This window comes from Metopolophium dirhodum, chromosome 4 (assembly GCF_019925205.1).
Source record: "Metopolophium dirhodum isolate CAU chromosome 4, ASM1992520v1, whole genome shotgun sequence".
NCBI classification, from domain to species: domain Eukaryota; kingdom Metazoa; phylum Arthropoda; class Insecta; order Hemiptera; family Aphididae; genus Metopolophium; species Metopolophium dirhodum.
Window position 1 is genome coordinate 27061259 of NC_083563.1, and position 22907 is coordinate 27084165.

General features: G+C 27.6%; 2 protein-coding genes across 3 annotated transcripts; one reads left to right on the forward strand and one right to left on the reverse strand.

Moving 5' to 3' along the window:
- Nucleotides 1-7280: 7280 nt before the first annotated feature.
- Nucleotides 7281-10996, reverse strand: LOC132942913 (box C/D snoRNA protein 1). Its single transcript, XM_061011628.1, has 6 exons — nucleotides 9598-10996; nucleotides 9342-9523; nucleotides 9195-9274; nucleotides 8485-8657; nucleotides 8274-8420; nucleotides 7281-8099 (listed from the first exon to the last, which is right to left on the reverse strand). The coding sequence occupies exons 1-6, from the start codon at nucleotides 9627-9629 to the stop codon at nucleotides 7931-7933; spliced, it is 783 nt and encodes a 260-aa protein (XP_060867611.1). The 5' UTR covers nucleotides 9630-10996; the 3' UTR covers nucleotides 7281-7930.
- Nucleotides 10997-11772: 776 nt separating this feature from the next.
- Nucleotides 11773-22689, forward strand: LOC132943945 (nuclear pore complex protein Nup155-like). Of its 2 annotated transcripts, none has more exons than XM_061013122.1 (26): nucleotides 11773-12052; nucleotides 12248-12438; nucleotides 12521-12646; nucleotides 12801-12900; nucleotides 12960-13129; nucleotides 13247-13395; nucleotides 13489-13772; nucleotides 14232-14482; nucleotides 15283-15539; nucleotides 15598-15771; nucleotides 15845-15956; nucleotides 16797-16951; nucleotides 17020-17295; nucleotides 17419-17513; nucleotides 17759-17855; nucleotides 19334-19411; nucleotides 19487-19686; nucleotides 19805-19955; nucleotides 20027-20286; nucleotides 20369-20516; nucleotides 20593-20679; nucleotides 20740-20860; nucleotides 21890-22000; nucleotides 22096-22216; nucleotides 22290-22412; nucleotides 22474-22689. In XM_061013122.1, exons 2-26 carry the CDS (start codon nucleotides 12270-12272, stop codon nucleotides 22607-22609), a joined length of 3951 nt encoding a protein of 1316 aa, XP_060869105.1. In that variant the 5' UTR covers nucleotides 11773-12052; nucleotides 12248-12269; the 3' UTR covers nucleotides 22610-22689. The 2 variants fall into 2 exon arrangements, with proteins under 2 accessions (XP_060869105.1, XP_060869104.1); XM_061013121.1 differs by having other exon boundaries at nucleotides 11774-12052; nucleotides 16746-16951.
- The last annotated feature ends 218 nt before the right edge of the window (nucleotides 22690-22907 follow it).

Sequence of the window (22907 nt, forward strand, 5' to 3'; positions counted from 1 at the left end):
TTAACATATAGTAAATAGTTAATGCCAATACCTGATTATTTTATGTAGGTATATTTTGATCTACGTAGATATATATTTTATTTTATCTTTTAAGTTGGATATATTGTAATTATTTATTGTTAACATAGTTAGATATTAATGTATTATTATAATATTATATATCATGCTAGAATTTAATTAAGTACATAATATATAAACAATAAACATGTATTAGCCATTAGGTAACTAAGTTTATCTTTACTATTGATATTTATGTGTAAATTTGAGCTAATATTTTGTAAGCCTATAATAATTAATAAGTAAATAAGTAATAACTAATCAGATATGATTATTTTAGTAAAGTGTGGACTATTTAAAATAACAATTTTATGCGACATTCTAGTCATCTATATACAACATTGTATAGACTATAGTATAATCGCTATATACAATATATTATACAAATTAACAGAATGATAAAAAAAAATTCATATTTTAATTCAGTGATATATCTTCTTAATTACTATTATTAAATACATAGGTAGTAGGTATCAAGGTTGTCTTGGTTCCGTTATAAATTATAATTTTACAAGTAGGTACCTATATAAATAGAATAAGTGTAGGTACACTGTACATGTATATATTGTATATACCATATACATTTTAATATATATATAAGTATGTACATATACATATATTATGTATGCATATATGATTTATGTATTATAAATTATTTTAATCATAAGCTATGAAATGTTATTTTTTTACCATCTGTATAAGAATTCATATATTATGATAACAATATTAACAACAACATATTATTAAATATTTAATTTAATATAAATGTAAACTTTATCTAATAATTTGGAATACAATTGAATATGAAGTAAGTATCCGCATAATATTATAATATAATAAAATAAGACCAGGGCTGTGAATTTAATGCATTCGCGTGTTTCATTTTGTTACTTTGTTGGAGAGGAATTAATAATTTCAGACCAATTTTGTTTTGCATTATACCACTGTAAGTATATAGTGCACATACTAAAATTTATTTTGCATATTTTTGCATTTTCAACAGTTTTTAAGTGAATTAAATTCACAGACCGGCTGAATTAATAGCTAATAATATCGTGAATAGTGTATATATATATAGGTAATTTCAATGACAATCATTCTTTTTTATAGGCATAAAATATTCTTTAAAAATATTAATATATTTAATTCTACTTCTGTGTAATATTTTCCACTATGAGCCATTAAAAGATTTGCGTCATAATCTGTACTTTATATTATATACTCACCTACATTGTATAGATTACAGTTGACTCGTCCGGGATAACCACTCCAAGTAAATATTAATGTTGCAATTGCTTAGTTTATTTTTTTTATCAAACCGTTAGAGTTTGCACATGTTACACACTTACACCTTCCACAGTTACACGTATAAGGATATACAGCAGCGTATTATATATTATATCAACTACTATGGTATATAATATATTTGTGTAAGGTATCGAAAAAAACGTGAAGTTTCCTTTTCGAAGGGCGGTAAAATACGAGTCATCGGACCTGTATAAATAAGATCCCCTAGGAATGGATGTTAGAATTTTTTATGAGAATGATGTTATCTGGTTAAAGTACCTATCCATCGGGGACTTGCGGTGCACTTATTTATTAAAAGATGGTCTAACCACTAACTATAAATCGCTTCTTGTTAACGCAATTACATACTCATAAATCTTACGTTATTGAAGTGAAATATAATATCAATTCGTATACGAAGATGGCTATATTATGTTGGCCGACAGTCGACACGCTTAATATAACAGGCAATGTGATCGGCGGGATATCATTTCAGAATTTTGTGTGAAACGCAAATTCATTTACAAAATATAGTCAACTCATCTGGTTCGTAAATTAGGGGTTCTCAGATTTAAAAACTAAAATTAAACATCATGAAATATTTGTTTGAATGAGGTAAAAGTGAAGGAAATTCAAAAGAAAATTCAAAAGATGATTTAAAATAGTTAGTACCTATACTATTAAAATGTTCAATGAATATATTATATTCTATTATCTACAGCTAAATTAAAATATCAGAATTACAGTTAAAAAAAATTATCATTTTATTATCATTAAAAAATCTAAACGTGGTTTTTCGAGCTTAGAGGTAGGTACCTGCATAATAATGAGAGTCAATCAATTCCAATAACAAATCTGTAGAAAATAAAAGACATCTATGTATATTCTACGGCTATTAATATGTGATGTGTAACTATGCAAATATACACACACTCGCATCCCGCAAATGACTACCCCGTAGAATGTGATTATTTTTAATATTTATTACGACTTAATTAAGTTCATTAATTGGCAATAGAATTAGACAAGGGTTTGATTACTCTACTTTGTCATTCATTGGATGTTTGTTTATTCATAAAAGCCGTTGTTATAATGACCCCAGACGAACAAAAATGTGAAATCTCATGTTTTCTCATTGTATCGTTTGCGTCATTATATAGGTACCTACCGTACCTTCTCGGTGCGCATACCTATAGTACAAATATGCAGCAGTCGTTAACTAAATACTTATACCTACAGTTATAATATTCAATACTTACAAGTATTAATTAGCGTTTAAACAGGAAAATTCTTACTGTAAGAGTTTCTAGCTGATTTATATTTCATTATTGTTTTCACTAATTAATTTTCGCATCTCATTAACTAAAAGAACAGTTTAACCGGAATCCAATTGTTAAATTGTTTCCTGTAGAGTGAAAATTGTAATTATGTTTTCACGTCTATACCTGCGCATTGTACTAATATGTAATACATAAATAGTCAATAGGTACCTATAGCACATATAAATCATATATATATTTCTCTGTCAACAATAGGTTTAACTGTTGTCTCTTGCTATAACAGTAAAACTGTATGAGTGTAGGTACTGTGTACCTAAATTATTTAGATTTTTGGTTCATCTACAAATTCAAATTCAAATTGAATCTTTGAAATGTAAAATAAAAATCAAATTGTGAAATTCCCGTTGTATTTTCAAATTATGTTTAAAATATTTACAAATAATCTATAAGATTAATTTTGAATAATACAATATCATAACATTATAATAACTATCTTGATCACTATTTTACGCACGCAGCTCTAAAAACACATTGGCCCGTCCGAGTGGCTCATCAAAATATGTAGTTTTGTTCTTTTTGTCCATTTTGTTTTATACATTTATATTAACTACATGATTATAGGTAAATACTAAATTATAGGTAGACTTTGAAGTTTGAGTGTATTTTGCAAATACATGCAAAATTTCCTATTTTTTTTTCTACGTATTTGTGTTTGATTACCTATTATAGTCGTACCTAACCTACTCAATACCTATGTCTAATAATAGTATGTATATTATACATAATATGTTTAATATTAAAACAGTCATTTTGTAATTTGTATACATATTATAATTATATATTTATATTATAAGTCATCGAAATATGTTTGAATGTATATTTTAATTGCTTAAAAAGTGATTATATTTAATTGCATTTAATTGTTAAGAATATAAAAAATGCATTATTATTTTTGCATTTTTTTTTCTTCGTGTGTTGCATTACGATTTGTTTTCATTATTATAATTAATGAATATTATAGATTTTTTTTTTATAATTTTGTTTTGAATTTTTTTTTTTGTTGTGCATTATGCACAGAATATTTTTAACGATCGTTTATGAAAGCTATACAATATAAGCCTATAAATATACAATATGTACGTACTACGTGGTTATGTATTATGTTTGAGTTTTTTTCTTCCGGTTAATAATTTTAAAAGTTTGATGTGATTTAATTTTAATTGGTTAATCATACCCAATTATTACCCGAGTACCTACTGAACACATTTGATTGAGAATCGTTCCTACCACAGTACCAACCTACATATTTTGTCCTAATTGGTTTGTGGGCGGCTCGCGGTTATTATTTCACAGCCTATTATAGATAGCTACATAGTAAATAGGTTTTATTGTTTCAATAATATATAACAATATAACAGTATTGAATATATACTATATCGGTAACAAATAATACACTCTTATGTTAAAATGTATACCTATACCTTTATAAACATCATTATTGTTCATTAATAATTATTAAGTTATAATATTATGATCATCGTTATTCATAAACTACCATTTAGGTATCATCATATCGATTTATCAGTATCTAATATGTATTTAATAGGATGTCAGCGCAGTATCTGTTTTCTCTCTCTGGCCCACGCGCAACATAGACAAAACGCGTTTACGAAGAATCATTTTTTCTATGTTTTTAAGTAATCTTAGAGTAAAATTACCTATTACAAAAGAGATAGAGAATAATATTTTTAAGGGAATGACATATCGATTTATCGAAATATTGTACCAAAACAGTTTAAACATAATTTAAATGTACAACATTTTTTGTTTATTTAGAAAGTCAAATACAAAGTCAATTAATAACAATAAAATATAAAATCGATATGTCATTCCCTCAAAAATATTATTCTCTATCTTTTTTGTAATAGGCGATTTTACTCTAAAATTACTTAAAAACATAGAAAAAATGATTCTGCGTTAATGCGTTTTGTACATGTTGCGCGTGGGCCAGAGAGAGAAAACAAATAGTGCGCTGACATTCTCTTAAGTCTTAAAGATAATGTACCTACAGTAAATAGTAAATACCTACGCCTAGGTAATACAAGGTGATTCTTTTAAAGTAGGTACCACTAATGTTTTCGAAAATATTTGTAATTTTTGTTTACATGGTTTTAAGACTTTAAGTCATAACAAAACAACATTTTTGAAATAAATCATATTATTTACAGTCATTCCATAATATTATAACATTTGTTTTTAATAATATTTTCATATTTTGGATGACATCATGCATTTTAAGTTTAATATTTGCTAGTACCTACCTATGTTTCTGATAATTGCAATGCACCAAAATCGAATTTTGAATATGTACCTACTTATTGAGTTATTTAATTGGGTAGGTAGGTACTAGGTAGTTATCATAGTAGGTATTTAAAGCCTAGATGAGCAAAGTATAAAGGTAGTGGACCGACATTTTACGGGGACCTTTGTGCCACTTCACTCTATCTACACATCGAAACATTAAATAGGTACTTACAAGCTATCAGATAGGTACGTCGTACATTCGTACGTATCCACGAACTCGATAACGTGATTTTCTGTTTTTGTCTAACACGCACCCCACATATGATTTTAGACTGGTTCTTTGCCAAACATACCAATTGACCTTAGGAATTAGCAATCTTTAGGAATTCGGGGGATAATATCAAACATGAGGAAAAGTTGATTTTAAGTAGACTTGACGACAAATTCAAATCTGTTTTCGGAATTCTTATCGCTTTAATAGATCAATTGGAATGTTTGACAAAAAACACGTCTAAAATACTATGTCGCGCGTGTGTTTAGACGTGAATATTATTTAAGAGTGATCTGTGAAAATGTTCTGAATACGTCTGTGCGGGTCTTATATTATGCATGCTTGGTAGGTCGTAGCCCGTATGTACGTAAGTACCAATACAGACATACAGTCAGGGCCGGATTGGTATGTATCGGCCCATCGAGATTTACACTTCTAAGCGGCCCATTTACATATTCACTGGCTCAAAGTTACGTCTAAAATTATAATTAGCTATTATAGGCGACCAATCGTATTTAAAACATGAATTTATTTTCGCTCAATCACTCATACGACCGGCCCACCGAGATTTTCTCGGTAGCTCGCCTAACCAATCCGGCCCTGCATACAGTATATTAAGGCCAGGACCCCCCCAAGGGGAGGCTGTTTGTTCTGGAGTTAGGGGCCCATTAAAATTAATTTTATTTAATACTTTTTGATATTAAATAGTATTTTATAGGGCCCGCAAAAATATTTAGTACAGAAGCCCAAAATTTGATGTGGGGGGGGGGGGGGCTGATTATGGCCATCTAATGACTATCATTACGACTTTTTTCTTTAATTTATTTGCAAATTGGTATTGCCGTATCGGTGATAACCGATAGGTAATATTTGTTTTCTTTTCTTCAAATTTGTAAAATTTAATGACCAATTTTTTAATTTATTATAAAAAGATAGCATATCCATACCTTTTTTTTTTCCTTTTTTAACCGACGACGCCGCGCGAATTGCTTTCGCATTACTTCCACGGGGCATATCCATACCTTCCTTAAGTAATTTTAAGCCAAAACCACAATACAACAAAATTATTATCAATAGGTCTCTGAGCAGATATTTTATTATACCTAAAACTGCGCTTTGCCACTTTATATTGTGCGTGTTGGCGGTGTTGCTGACCGCACTTTAATTAGGTAGATAGATAATACTATTTAGTATTTATATTAGAATATAGGAAATTTATTGATGAAGGTAACCAACACATTACACATTATGCTATTAATATTATTGACTTGTTATAGATACCTAAATTATATCAAATGTATGTCCAGATAATTTATGAAACTACAATTAGGTACTTATTGTACCTATAGTACACAGTGCTTCTTAAATCTTTTAACTAATTTAAAATGTAAAGCTTGTTATGACAAATATATTAAACATTTAAACAATATGACTTACTGGCTTTACTTCACTAGCATTTAAATGAGTTTAAACAAGTACTTGAGTTGAATGGTTAAACAGGACACACTCGACACAGGTTATATTTTCAAAATATGTAAAATAAAATGTAACCATTTTACTATGATTTTTAAATAATTTTGCTAAAACATTTTTTGGTTCCACGTACAGTAGTCAGTAATTATCAGTGGCATACCTACACAGGATCTTCTTATATTAGGATTTAATATTATTATAGATTTTAACATGATTTATTGTTCACTATAGTAATAGAATTCAATAACCAATGGATACTTACCACAAACATCCATAGACAATAACATATTAGTAATTAAGATACTATATTGTACCCTTGGCTTAAAATGTTCACCAAATACTAATTATAACAGTATCTAGACATGAAAAATGTTTGCCTTTTTGAGCTATTTATAGCCGAAATCTACTTATTTTAGCTTTAATTCGACTTCTGTTTGATATAATTTTTGTTTATGATTGTAAAGCTTTAAAATTTAATTCAAGCTTTCTAAGGTTTTTTCTAACACCAAGTATAAAATATCAAAAATATAGTGTCAATTTTTTTTCAAATAAAGAATCTGAAATATTCACTAATAACTTTGGAATTAAATTTATCAAAGTTAAAATAATTACAATTTTATTGTATTACTTTAGGTACCTACTTTAGTCATATTATCTTGTACAAATTCAAAATAATTGTGTCTTAAAAGTAAATATTACAGTTCAGTCATAATTATGTTATACAAATATCAACAATATAAAAACAATTCAATCATTTAGTAGACATCAAAAAATATTCTTCAACAAAATAGTTTATACAAATTATTTATAATACAAAAAAAATATTAATAGCACCTAGGATGTAATTAAAAAATTAATTTATAATATGTAATTTAATATTTTGGTGAATGACATTTGAATAATTTTATGGTACTTAAAAAATATGAGTTCACATTTTCAGTTGATTAATGAGTAACAAATAACTAAATAGATATTTATGCTCATTTCAATGAATTTGGTTTAAGAGGATATTCCAAAATTATTTGTTTTTTCTAATCCAACACATTTAGTTTATTACATAGCACTTTTAAAAGAAGTTTTAATTTTTCCTGGGCTTCATTATAATTATAATTTTAATATTTAATTAACCAATTGCCCAATGAAATAAATGATAATATTTTGTTTGATAGAACTTATAGTTAGATTCATAGAGAAAAAAATATTTTAACTAATTTCAAATGTGAAGTTATTTAAAAAAAAAACATCAATTTATTAAATGTTACATCATTGTTGATTTATTGTTATTAAATGTTGAATTCTCAACATAAAGAAGATCACTAAATGCATCTTTATGAATAGACAAAACAACTAATATTTCTGGGTATTCCAATATTGTTTTATACCTTAAGCTGTACGATATTGTATCCTCAGAATCAAGTTCATAATATCTGAAACAATATTTTAATGAACAATAAATAAGAAAATTAGGTACAAAATACTAATATTATTAGTGAAACAGTAGTGACTTCAGTCTAACACCACTGGAGGCATCAGTAACACACAAAAAAAGTATACATAATATTATTATTACTTAAAAATATGCATTTAAATTTTATACTAACTTTCCATATGGTGTTTTCATTAGAAATATTACACCTGTAATTCCAGCTGAAACATAAAACTTCATTTTTTCTTTTACTTCATCATCATGAAACTCCGTAGTGAAATAGTTTCTAGCAATACTATTTAGTTTTTGATACTCTGGGACTCTAAATAATTTTAATTGACAATGTATTGAATAAATATATAAATATATTTAATTAATTTTAATACTTATGGTTTGTGTATTTCACATCTGTGCCATGAAATGTCCATTCTATACGCCAAAATATTTTATTTACTTTAGGATTAAAAAAAGAAGTATTGTTTTTGTTTAAAGTAGATTTAGGTAAAATCTGTAAACGTATGTTTCGTTGGTATGCTTGATAACGTAATCTTCGAAAAGCCTAAACATAATAAACAACTTAGAAAAACAGGTAATTTGTTTGATCATAAATACATATTTATAAATAAATATAATTTTATTAGTCCAGTTTAATAATAACTAATTAATATGGATATAACATTGCCTTTAAATAATTATTACCCTAGCTTTAATGCTTTAAATTTATTAAAACTTTACTTAACAAGTGTAGACTATATACTTATTTTCTTAATAATATTACCCCCATCCCCCCCACACACACACAAGTACAAACTAGATCCAATTTTCTACTGGAACCTCTTCAAAGTTGATAATTATTAATTAGCATTTTTTCTACTATAAAGTGTCACCAGACAAAAAAATAAATTAAAATAAAATCATACATCAATATATAACCAATTCTGCAAAGAATTCATAAGTTAAAAATGCAAATATTTTGAAATTTTAGCTATAATGATATTTTTTAGTTAGTTAATATATTATACATAATATTGATTTATTGAAATTTAAATCGAACAGTAATAATTTCTTGGATTACTGAATTACAAATTATACTCACTGCAGATAAATTGGATATGCGTTGGGTTTTCATTTTAAACTCTCCGACAGCTTCAATAAACTCATTCATGAGTCTATAATCTATATTTTGTAAAAAAAAAAATAATTTATAATGTTTCTTTAAAAAAAATATAAACACTTTTAATACCTTGACTCATTTCAGAGTCATTAAATTTTTCTAATTTCTTAAACCCGGTTTTGTATTTCTTCCCATCACAATCTAATTCTTTCTTGTGAATATTAACACATGACAAACTACAAGTTTTCACTTCACACCTTGGGCAGCAGTATTTAGCAGCGTCACTGCTGCACACCTCGCAATAGCCCAATCTGTAGAAAATAAAATGACAATTCACCATATGGATAAAATGTTTTAGTAAAAGATATATTGTATTTTATTTTACCGATTCTTTGATTCCATATTTTTTTTTAACATAAGCCACGAAATTTACTTTATTGTGTTTACGATACAGGATTAATTAAGATTTAGAATTTATAAATTTAACTTGTAAACAACTTTTGAGGTAAGCACTACAAAGTGAACTTTATAAGGTAGTACATATTCTGAAGGGTGTGGTCTTATTATTAAGTGATTGAATATCGATGATGAAAAATAATAATATTATAAGTGAATAAAAATATATTAAACTTTAATAACTTTTGATAAAAATAAAAAATTAAACATTATTTTTTATTTTATAGCATGCCGCATGCCCGCATAAATAAATATTGTCACATGGCCTAATTGTCTATATTATTATTTATTATATTATCAATTTGTTTGATAAGAATTTTGTGTTATCTCGATGAAATCCGTTACTAACATCTATCCAGTAAAGTTATAGATCCGTCCCATAGAGTAATTTATACTTGTCTTTTCCACAAATTCCACTAAGTCAATTAATGTAGTCCCGCACACAGAGCAACGCAACAGCGACGCAACTTTTTAATTGCTCGACCCGCCGACAGAAGAGCGACGAAACAGTCTCCGTGTAGTTTCCTCGTCTATAGTTTGGTATCTACGTGCGCACACGGGCGACAATATAGTTGCCGTTTCATTTTTTCAGTAACGTCCGAGCAAGTCACATCGATGATCGATTTCATTAGTACAAAATGACCACAGTAGCTTGTCCACGAGATGAAGACATTGACAGTGAATTGTTAATAAATGAAGTAGAAAAGAGACCGGCATTGTTCAATAAAAATTTAAAAGATTATTCAGATGCTAATTTAAAAAGTAAACTATGGGAAGAAGTGTGCTTAAATGTGCTGTGTACGACCTGGGGACAACTCAATGCAGAACTGCAGAAGATATTAAGGTCTGACAACTATACATTATCAGCATTCCGCTTAATGAGGCAAATCCATTTCAAAATTTGGGGTTGGGGGCAATTGTCCGAAAAATGATAAGGCAGTTTATACCACAATACCATACCAGTATATACCAGCATATTCCAGTGACACCAATTTGAAAAAACATCGTACAATGATGCCATGCTAGCGTATTGAACACCTTCTAAGACCGTGGTATTGAAGCACCGTTAATTTATTCTGTGACGATACTATTCGAAGTAATTATTTCAAATTGAAAAATAAAAATACAGAAATTATAATTTTTATTTTTTATAAATGATTTTCACAAACACCGACAAACACTGATGTGTTATGTTTTGTAAAGTTGGTGCCAATGATTTGGCGGTTTCATGCAACTTTTTATGAATTTTTTTGAATGTAAAAAATTTGTTGCTGAAAGCCAAGTTTTATGTTTTATGTTTATGCTTATTCAGTTACTCACGCTTTATTATTGTAAATTACATAATGTATAAAATAGGAATATTAAACTAAGAAATATAATATAAATTAGGATAATATTATATTAATAAACATTTTTTTTTTGAGGTTATTCATAAATTCGGTCTTTTTAATATTTTTAAGATACATCTTTTATCATAATTAAGGCCATGCTGTGTACACCGGACTGTGTCTGTGTGACGCCGTCACTTATCAGTAGTCACTAACTCACTATAGTGTTGTATTGCCTGTGCGTTTTAGTAATTTATTTACTGTGCTGTTATTTTGTAATTTTTTAAAATGTCTTTTAATGATAAAGATATTCATAGTCAATCTAAAAAAATTATACATAGCGTGTATATATTTTTAAAAAATATCCTAAGAGTAATTCTAGAAAATCGGATGTACAAAAATGGCTTGAAGATAAAAATATTCCCTACAGTAATCTAGAAACATTAGCCGAACTCAAAATGAAAGTGAAAAATATAATGCCACGTGAAAAAATCGTATCTCCTTGATCAGTTGGCATTAGAAAGAGGTCATGAGGTGATACGACTTCCTCCCTATACCATATAAAATGATAAGATGTTTTTAAATTAAATTTTTTATATTAATAGTATGATTTTGTTGTTTTGGTTTTTATTATTATAAATAATATGAAAATATTTTTAAAAAAGCGCGGCAATTAGTATTGGCCGTTTAAGAACCCATTAGACGATTTAACCGCTTGGATCGCGTCGGTCACACGCCACTTTTCGTGTCCCCGACTATAGTCACTAGTCTGTTTTTTCAGTTATGCTGAATTTTTCTGCGGTTATCTAGTTTTCCCGCTATAAATTGTTTAACAGAGAAATTATATAATTATTGTGACAAATAAGTAATAACAGTTAATAACAATTATATTATAAAAAAGAACTATAGGTACCTATTATAAGTAAATTTTATTTGAGTATCAGTAATATATTTATTTTATGAATGATAAACAATAAAACTTAAACATGTTTAGTGATACTTAAATAAGTACCTATCTCCCTAGTTGAACAAGTGATTTTAATTATACTTTAGAAGGTAATCTTATTTTATGAATTTAATATTGGATTGCATAACCAATTACTAAACTTTTTTTAATGAATCAATAGTGAGCTATTTGTCGCTTAAATTTCATTTAAGTGAACTTTTAAATCAATAATTTTTTTATGCAATCTGGTATATATAAGGATACTTCTAATAAGTTGTTTAATTAATAATTTTTTTACCGGATAGGTTTATGTAAACTTGATTAAAGATGGATTCTACATTAAATGTTTCAAGATCCGTGGATACCATGTCCATGATAAATCAATCAACAGCGACCAAAGATAGTTTAGATTTATCTGGCAAAATGTTGGATAGATTTTTCGCAGCAGATGACTCATTTCCAACACTTGTTGAGAAAATGCAGATAACTAAAAGCAGTTAGTACTTTATAATGCTATAAATGATTTCAGATTTTTTTTTTTTTTTAAATCAAAATATTCAATTTTTTTGGTTACATAGGTCAAAGTGTTAGTGGTTGTACAGAATATGATTATCCTAAAGAAGAATCAGGGATGCCTTCAATCACCGCCCTCAAATCAAGACACAAGGTACCATTACCAGGAGCATTACTAGAACAATGGAATGGTATTATTTTTAATTTTATATTATTGTCCTATTTCCTATTCTTTTTGAAGTGTTAAGTATATGATGTATGTTTGTGCACAATGCACCATTCAATAATAATTGTGGAATATGGTTTTTAAACATATTACGCTTAATTTCTGCAATGTTAATATAGATGCACAAAACTTTCACCGCAAGTTGGGAATATTTCCTGAGATCAACCGAGTTTGGGTTACAATTGATCAGGAATTCTTTTTATGGGACTATAGTGAAGGGTAATATATTATTAATTATGATCTAAATAATTATTTCATTTTATAATTTTATATTTTAGAACGGACTTATCTTATTTTGATGGAATGAACTCTACTATTTTTGCAGTAGCACTGGTACAACCAAAACCAAATGTATTTCAACCTCACATTAAACATTTGTTAGTCTTAGCTACTGGATTAAATATTGCAATATTAGGAGTAACATTCAAAAAAGTTACTAGTGTTGATGGTAATTATATTATATCATTTTTTTTTGCTTCAAAAATTGTAATTAATAAACAACAATTAAATTAGCTGTGAGAATTATATTAAACTATTTAGTTTTAAAATTTGTTTGTATAATTAGGTAAAACTGTAGAACAATTAGAACTTACTCCAGATACCATTTATGAAGTTCCTGCTGAAGGTATGATTACCTCTAAAATTGTTGGATCTAACAATGGACGCATTTTTCTTGCAAGTGAAGATGGTAACCTGTTTGAAATTGATTATTGGGTATTTATTGTCAAAAGTATTTTTTTAAATATTAAATAACTATCTGCTTTTCAAGATTTAAAAATATTAATATGTAGTATTTTTTCAAAACAGAAAGATTTGGGATGGTTTTCAATCAGAAATGGAAGTCGTTGTAAAAAAATTTGTCACTCAGCCGGTAGTTTGTCATATATTCTACCGTCATTTTTAACATATATGATCACCGAACCCTCTGCCATTATTGAAATAGCTGTTGATAATACACGGCATATACTTTACACTCTAGCTGAAAATAGTTCAATTGAATTGTATGATCTTGGATCTGATGGTAATTCTACTAGCCAAATTGTTTCTTTGTCACATTCTAACCTTGAGCATCAAGTTTCAAAACTACTCAGGTAAATGTTTAAAAAAAAAAAGAATTTTTGTTTGTTATTGACCCTACACCGAGTCGTATTAAATGTATTGCCCATGGCCCACAAACAGGTGACCAGTTCAGATATGTTTTATATTCCGTAAAAGAACTGTCTAATAAGAGTATATATACTAATAATGTATTGTGTACAGTTAATAGTAGCACAGTTATTAATTAATTAATTAGTGACATAGTGGTGGGTCTCAGACACTAATGTGTTTTGAGGCCAAGGATCAGCCGGTTTTGCTGGTTTCCGGTTGGATAACCACTGTGTTTTAGTGACAAATCAGCCACACATACACATGTCCCGAATAAGCTGTACCCCCTACAGTAAAAACCAGTGTTTGGCAAGTTCTTTGTAAAATGGCTGTCGTTTGGTGTTGAGGCAATACATTTTATGCGGGAAATTAATATTGAGAAATGATTATCAATTTGGTTTCAGGACTATAGAAATAGCTCAAATGACTACATTGAGTAGTATAAAAATCATAGAAGAAATTGAATCACCAGACATTCATCTGTTGGTTGTATCCAAATCTGGATTTAGATTATATTTTTCTACTGGAGCAATAACCTCTAGAAATACTAGACCTTACACGTTACAACTAGTACACATACGTTTACCACCAGGATATAATAGAGTTATTGGAGAATCTAAACCAAGTAGTGTTCAGCACGTGTTGTACAACAGAGGTATAATTTTATTTTCTAGTTAAAAACCCAAAGATTTAAACTTTAATGTTATAGACTATCAATAACGTCATATTAGGTTCATTATTTATCTATTTGAAGTTGGGACTAATTAATCATTCACTTGTACTCGGTATAGTGAAATATTAATATATAACGAACAGTGATGTGCAAAATGGGGTGGTTAATTGAACAGTTATCAGCACAGTCAGTACTACCCTTAAGTGGACGTGGTATCCACATGTCTCCGACTTACACACGTACGATATACCAAATTTTTGTGCTCCAGTTTCAATAGTGTGGTATCAGTTTTGATATTAGAGTGAATCGACCTATAATCAAACATTTAGGTAAGAATATTATTTGTGTTCTTTTGTTGGTTTTTTACGATATTTTAATTTTTTAAGTGAATTATGATTCAAACATAACTTCATCTTCAAATGTTAATATTTTACATACTTATAACTCATAACTGATAGCTCACTATTAAAACTGGCAAAAGAAAATTTGTTATGTAGTATGTTCTGTAAGACAGAAATAACCTGTGGGTACCACAGCCTCTTAAGCGATAGCTAGCACACATGTTATCGTATGTTCTGCCAGTAAAATAAATCATAAAATCATAATAAAAACATAAAAGTTTGCATAACTAAAATTCTGTCATGACTAAAATGTTGTTATAATTTTTTTTTTCATCATGAATATTAATGATATTGGTACTATAATTTTTAAATGTGTGTTTTATTCTTAAGCGTGCAGTGCATGATTAGCCACTATTATTCTACTATGTATTTTGTTTACAGGCACTATTATAATGGCATGCAATACTGATATAACTAATTATAGGCCAATGCTGTGGTGTATATCCCCGGATGAATATGCATTTAGTTCTAACTTTAGTGAAAGATATTTTACTACTGATTTGGATATGTGTCCATTATCACTGGACAATGTAGGACCAAATTGGTTGATATACAATGACCCAAGTTCACCACAACCACCACTAATTGTTCGTCAACAGTTTGAAAATCGTCAAGAATATATAACTTTAGCTCCACAAGTAAGTATTTTTGAAAAATTTGTTTTTTCCATAAAACATTATTTTTTTTTTATAATAGGGTTTAGAAATTTTTGAAATGCTTCGACCTTATGACACTCTTTGTGAATTATTGGCCAAAAGTCAAGGTTCAGAAACAGATGCTATCAAAACATATTTTAAAAATTTCACAGATAATCAAGCATGTGTGGCATGTCTAACTATTATTTGTGATCAGTCATTAAAAAATATAAAGGTTTGTTATTTCATTTTTTTTTTATTAAATAGCTTGAATAGTTAGTTCAATATATGTATGCTTTTGTAATCAGATCAAAGAATACGCAACTCATGCATTTTTAGCTCACGGTGGTGAGCCTAAATTAGTTACTGAACGTCTACATGAATCACTTAATGAATTAACAAGAGTTCCTCAGAATAATAGTAAGAAAGATGTGTTTACTATTTATACTTAAATAAGCTTATTAGTTATTACAAATAAACTTATTTTAATTTATCTATTTATTCTTATAAATTTTAATGTTAAGAGGATGTCGGTGCACTATTTGTTTTCTCTCTCTGGCCCACGCGCAACATAGACAAAACACATTTGCGCAGAATCGTTTTTTCTATGTTTTAAGTAATTTTAGAGTAAAATCACCCATTACAAAAAAGATAGAGAATAATATTTTTGAGGAAATGACATATCAATTTGTCTAAATATTGTCTCAAAACAATTTAAACATAATTTAAATTTACAACATTTTTTTGTTCATTTTGAGAGTCGAATACAAAGTCAAATAACAATAAAATATAAAATTGATATGTCATTCCCTCTAAAATATTATTCTCTGTCTTTTTTGTAATGGGTGATTTTTACTTAAAAACATAGAAAAAACGATTCTGCGCAAATGCGTTTTGTCTATGTTGCTCGTGGGCCAAAGAGAGAAAACAAATAGTACGCTGACATCCTCTTAAGATATCACACCAATTTAAAATTTAAAATAATTGATTCAAAACTACCAATCTAGGCACATGATTGTATATAGTTACTCTCAATATTTTTTAGTGATTTTGGTTTTTTTTGTCTTATTAAATTAATTTTTTTTATGTAAAATGTAAATAATTATTATAAGCTGAGTATGAGAATATACTTTCTTTTTTTTATATATTCTCCATGGACATGATATATTGTTTACTCAAAGAATGAGATAGGTAATGTAACATTATTAGGTTTTAGACCAATTAATTTTGCAACATCGCCGTCTACACCAACTTTTATAGAAAATCAGACTAACATCACAAATTTACCATTTGAATCCACTAGTGTTCAGTACTCTTCAAAACACAATGGATTATATTTGTTTGTGAGTCGTTTACTGAGACCCCTTTGGAACATTAAAGCCGTTAATATGGAGACTACTGATGGGAAAACTTATGTAATATATAAATAACCAATTTCAATGAATAAAAAGTAAGTTCATAACAGTTAAATTTGCATTTGTAGATTGTAAACACAGTGTCTCCAGACGATTGTTCATTTGTTGCAATCCATTTGCAAACTTTGCACTCTTTCATGGACAATTATTCAAATATTTTTGCAAACTATACCAAAACACAGTTGGATGTGTCTAAGCGTACAGCTACTCAGGATGCACATCAATCTGAATCAAAATCTATAGAATGTTTGAAACAATTAGTTGTTCGTAGCGCTGAAGTATTAAATTTGTGGAAATTACTCAGCGAACATCAATTTTATATCATAGCGAATAAATTAAATGACGTAAGTAAAAATTAGAAATGTTTACCAAATTTTTAATAAATATTTTTTATGTTAAAATTTTGTACCTAAATTATAAATAACCCAATTTATAATTATAATTAAAATATTTTATATTGTTTTTAGCAAGAACAATACATATTGGAAAATGTTACTTTCAAAGAGTTAATCCTTGCACACCAAGAAATGTGCCAAACTTTGGTACAAAAACTATTAGATACGTGAGTATAGACAATGCAGGATTAATGCATTTTGCTCCCCTCATTGATTAATGATAACTATATGCAATATGTATTACTGCTAAAAATATATTTTGTTTGATTTAATATCTAATAGTATAAAATATTTTATAGCCTAATAATATAGGTAATACTGTAAACTGTGATATACTTTAAAAACATTGCCCCTCTAACAACTTCAAATCCTACCCTGAAAATAGAGGTTATTTTTAATTTTATATTTTCAGTTACTTAAGTGAAAGTTCATCTGTTGAATCAATCAGTACAAAATTACGACAAGTCTGTCCATCCATATATCATTCAGAAGACGCTGCTTGTGCAAAAGTAAATAGTATTTTTTATTTTTATTTTTATTTTAATACACTACAGACGAGGCCAAAAATAAAATGTATCAAGATGTTGTACCTTAATGTGTTGTCTCCATCTTACTAACGCATAACATAGAACATTTTAAATTCAAAATAAACCATAATACTCTGTAATTTTTAATATTAAGCTGAAATGACATATCATCAGATTCAAAGTTTAGAATATTATCTTAATTTTAAAATGCTTATAACTTGCTTTAAAATTAAAATATCAAAAATAAATTATGTACATAGTTCAATATAATATTCTTAACTTTAAATCTAATGTAAATTAACTCAAATAAATAAAAAAAAGCGGGTAAGTGGATGTCGCTCTGCTGTACAGTTAGTTACAAATTGCCAGTATGTCACTGTAGTAATGGATAGTGTTAAATTTGAATTCAATGATATAAAATCATTGTTTACATAAAATGATTCTGAATGAAGACTTTCTGTCACCCTATAATATTACTAAGTAGGTATATTTTATGATATTATTGTGGTTAAAGTCATTCATTTTAGTATCTTTCATTAAATATTCTAAAAATTACATTTTAAAATGTAAAATGCCACTGTGTCTATAAAATATAATAATATACTCTAAAAGTTTCATATATCCATGAATAATATTTTTAAATAACAAAAAAATAACTAAAACTGTTATTCTTGGTTTTAATATGTAATTTTGTCCAAATTTGAAATTAAAAAATAACTGCGTTTATATATTTCTTAGATTTTTTGGTTAGAATATAAATTATTTATGAGAATCTTTGTTTTAAGTATTCAATCCTTAGCCATAAAAATTAAAAATCTTATAATTTTTTAATTAGGTACAATAATTGATAATTTTAGATTTTGATAAATTTTGTAAAAATTCAAACTTTAAATTTAAAAAAAAAAAAAATGGTGCCTATGTTGTTTTGATATTTTTCAACTGATATTGTAACAATATATCAGGAACGTTGTATTACATTTTCAAACTTTTTGACCCAAAAAATAAAATATTATTGACATCTAGAGAAAAAAACTGACAAAATCATTATTTTTTTTAATGTTTTTGATTCTTCTTGGAGTAAAATCACAGAATAATAGCAAATAAGGTTTTTGAGGGTACACCATATCAATTTGTCTAAATATTGTCTCAAGACAATTTAATGTTCATTTAAATTTACATATTTTATTTTTGTTTTTAAAGTCAAAAAATAAAAAAATATAAAATATAACATTTTTGTAATAGGTGATTTTAATCTAAGATTGCTCAAAAATCATAAATAAAAACAATTTTATGTGAATATGTTTTGATCTGTGTTAAGTGTGGGTCTTAGAGAGAAAACAAATTATTATATAACATTAGATGATGAATATGTTACAGTGTATGAATAAAACCTTTATGTTAATTTTAATTTTAACTGTTAGCAAAAACAATCAATTATTTTGCCCATTCTACTGTTTTAGGCTTCAGAAATGATTAAATTGGCACAGTCTACGGTTAATAAAGATGAACGTAAACGAATTCTACACCAATCTCTTATGGTAATTATTGATTAAACAAATTGTTTTTATTTTCATGACATTTTTTTTATATTTTGTCTCATTTGGTTGCATTAGGTGTTGAAAGAAGTAGCACCTAAGTTTAATTTAACATCAATTTGTGTACAATACACAAATTGTGCGTATATGGAAGGAGTATATCAGATGTGTAGAGAGTGTGCTAAAAAACTTGACCCAAAGAACTTGGGTGGTCATTATTTTGTTAACAGTATGGTATTGGATAGAGATGGACCAGGTTATGGTGCCTACATGCTCAGGTAATTTAACTTAAATACTTTTATTTATGTTATCTCTATTTTAATTATTGTAACAGTAATGCTTGAAAGTCTTCTTTTTTTTTGTAAGCACATTCATTAAAAATTTTTATGAATTTAGATTAGATATTTACAAAGAAATAAGCGCAAGTTTAGATTACTTATACTCAATCATGGTAAAAAATCCATCTGTATTTATACCAACTCAACCAAATTTAATACCTGGAATTCTAGAAAATTCTGCACTTACTCCTGAACAATCTTCTAATTTGGTATTACTTATATACCACGTTAAATAAATCTATATACAAATATAAAACATTATTGTGTTTGCTATTAACAGGTTTCTGAATTGATAAAATTATGTATTTCCTGTGATGATGAAATTATGCACACCGTAGTGTATAGATGGATGATAGATAAGAAATTAATAAAAGAAACAATTGAAATGGGACATCATAGTTTGGAAAAGTTTTTATTGGCTCAGTCCAGATCTGAGAATAACAATAATTATATCAAAGATGTACTGTGTAGATATTATGAGTATAATGGAAATTATTATGAGGCTGCTGAAGTTCTGGCATCATTGGCTAAAAGACCAGAGTAATTATAATTATTTTTATTTTAAAAACTTCAACTACACCTATTGTATTTTTGAAATCTATCGTAATGTTTTGTATTTCAGAAGTGGCTTAACTTTAAGTGATCGAATCATGTATTTGGGCCAAGCAATGGCATGCTTACGCAGTAAAAAGTTGAGCATACCAGCTTTGAATGTTACCAGTCTCAGAGACGTTGAAGACTTGTTACAAGTAGCTGAAATACAGAAAATGGTTGGTTTCTATGACCTAAACGTTTGTTTATTTGTTATCTTTGTTAATTCTTTCATACTTAAATTTTTTGAACTAGATATTGGATTTATTGTTGTCTAGTCAAATTGATAGAAAAGCTGATGTCATTGATAAGCTTAATAGCCATCTGTTTATATTAGGCGAAGTATGTATTTAAAAATTATGAAGATAATGTTTATATAGAATAATAATATGTATGTGTTAGCTTTACAGTGATTTTGCCGAACCACATAGTCTATGGGAAGCTCAGTTGGCAATACTACAGCTTTCCAATCATGATGATCATGAACTAGTGAACCAGATTTGGGAAAATATTTTATTAAAGGGTAAGTACTGACTACTAAGTACTAAAATAAAACTAAAGTTTTAACAGTAGTTTTTTGTTAACTTGTATTAAAACTTAAGTTTTTATTATTTTAATATTTTATACCAATAGATGAATAGACCCTGAGTATTAATAAGTATAATAACTATGTTGATTTAATGACAAGAGAATTTATCATATTTAAAATTAAAAAAAAAACACATTTTAAAATTGTATAAAATCATGGGTCTGAGTATCACTGGGGGTGTAATAAAAATTAATATAAAAAAAATGTAGTATTTTTTAATGTTTTTAGATTTCATAATAAATGTTTTACCAAAACGGTGAAGTATACAACGCTTCAGTGATGGAATTGTACGCTGTATGGTATTAGAGGATGTCAGTGCACGATTGGTTTTCTCTCTCTAGCCCACGCGCAACATAGACAAAACGCATTTACGCAGTCATTTTTTCTATGTTTTTTAAGTAATCTTAGAGTAAAATCACCCATTACAAAAAAGATAGAGAATAATATTTTTGAGGGAATGACATATCAATTTGTCTAAATATTGTCTCAAAACAATTTAAACATAATTTAAATTTACAACATTTTTTGGTTTATTTTGAGAGTCGAATACAAAGTCAAATAACAATAAAATATAAAATTGATATGTTAATCCCTCAAAAATATTATTCTCTATCTTTTTTGTAATTGGTGATTTTACTCAAAGATTACATAAAAACATAGAAAAAATGATTCTGCGCAAATGCGTTTTGTCTATGTTGCGCGTGGGCTTGATAGAGAAAACAAATAGTGGGCTGACGTCCTCTTAAACTATTATATAAAATCTAGATAATTTATAATTACCATGTGTACATCATATTCAATGTATAAAACATCAATAACAATAATTGATACATTAGTCATTAGAAATAATATATTCATCGTTTATTTCATGCATGGTTTTAGATATTTTTTAGGTGTTATTTTGTGTTAAAAACGTTTTTATGTTGATCGTACAAATGATTATTTCATATTTTTATTTATTAGTTGTGGAAGATTGTGGAGATATTGATGAACACAATAAAATGACTATTGCTCTGGAAAAAATTAAGTCATTGGCTAGTTCACATCCAATCAATTCGTCTACATTTGACTTGGGTATGTAACTCAAGTGTTGGTTTATTAATTCAAAAATGTACAAATTATACAGTACTAATTGTTTTATAATATATTATTTCTTTTTCGGTTTGTAGAGTATGTAACGACTATGTTAGAATATTTGAATTGTAACTTGGGTGGAGATTTGGAATCTGTATACACAACTATGTTAACTATTGGTGCTCCTATTGAATCATTAGTGGCAATATATAAAAAGTAATATCTTTTACTTATTCATATTTGTATCAATTAAGTATAACCATTTAAAATCATTATATTTGTCTTGCAGGATTTATTCTACTAATGATCCACGGTGGCAAAAGACAAGTGAGCTACATGTATTGGAAGTTATCATGAGTTTAGCTCGTTATTATTTACAAAATGTTGATCTATGGCCATCGGGGATGCAAAGGTAATAGCTAGTTTACAATTTTCATAGTTATTTTTATTTGGTATAAATTGAACATTTTCAGGAGATCTATTGCTGTGAACTTATTAGATTTATTGGTAATTTGTCAAAACATGTTGTATAGCCGTTTTGCTCATAGCCCACTGATTGAAGGTGTCATCGCGATCAAAAATGAACTTGACAACATCATTAAAAACTGACTTATTAACAAACCAGATTTTTATAATAATTATCAATATATTATAACTACTATAATAAAAAGTTTTTCCTCATTTTTTTATGAATTTTACACTGATGGATTTAAACTTGGAGTCTATTACTTGGGTAAAATATTTAGTATGTTACTCAGAATCCAAATTATATTACCTTTTGAAGTGATATTATAATTGTTCAATGAGTATAAATTAATTTTAGGTACTAAATTATTAGAAACAGTTGTTGTTAATGAGGATTTAAATGTGAGGAATGCTTGTATTGCTGGACCCTGGTAATAATTTG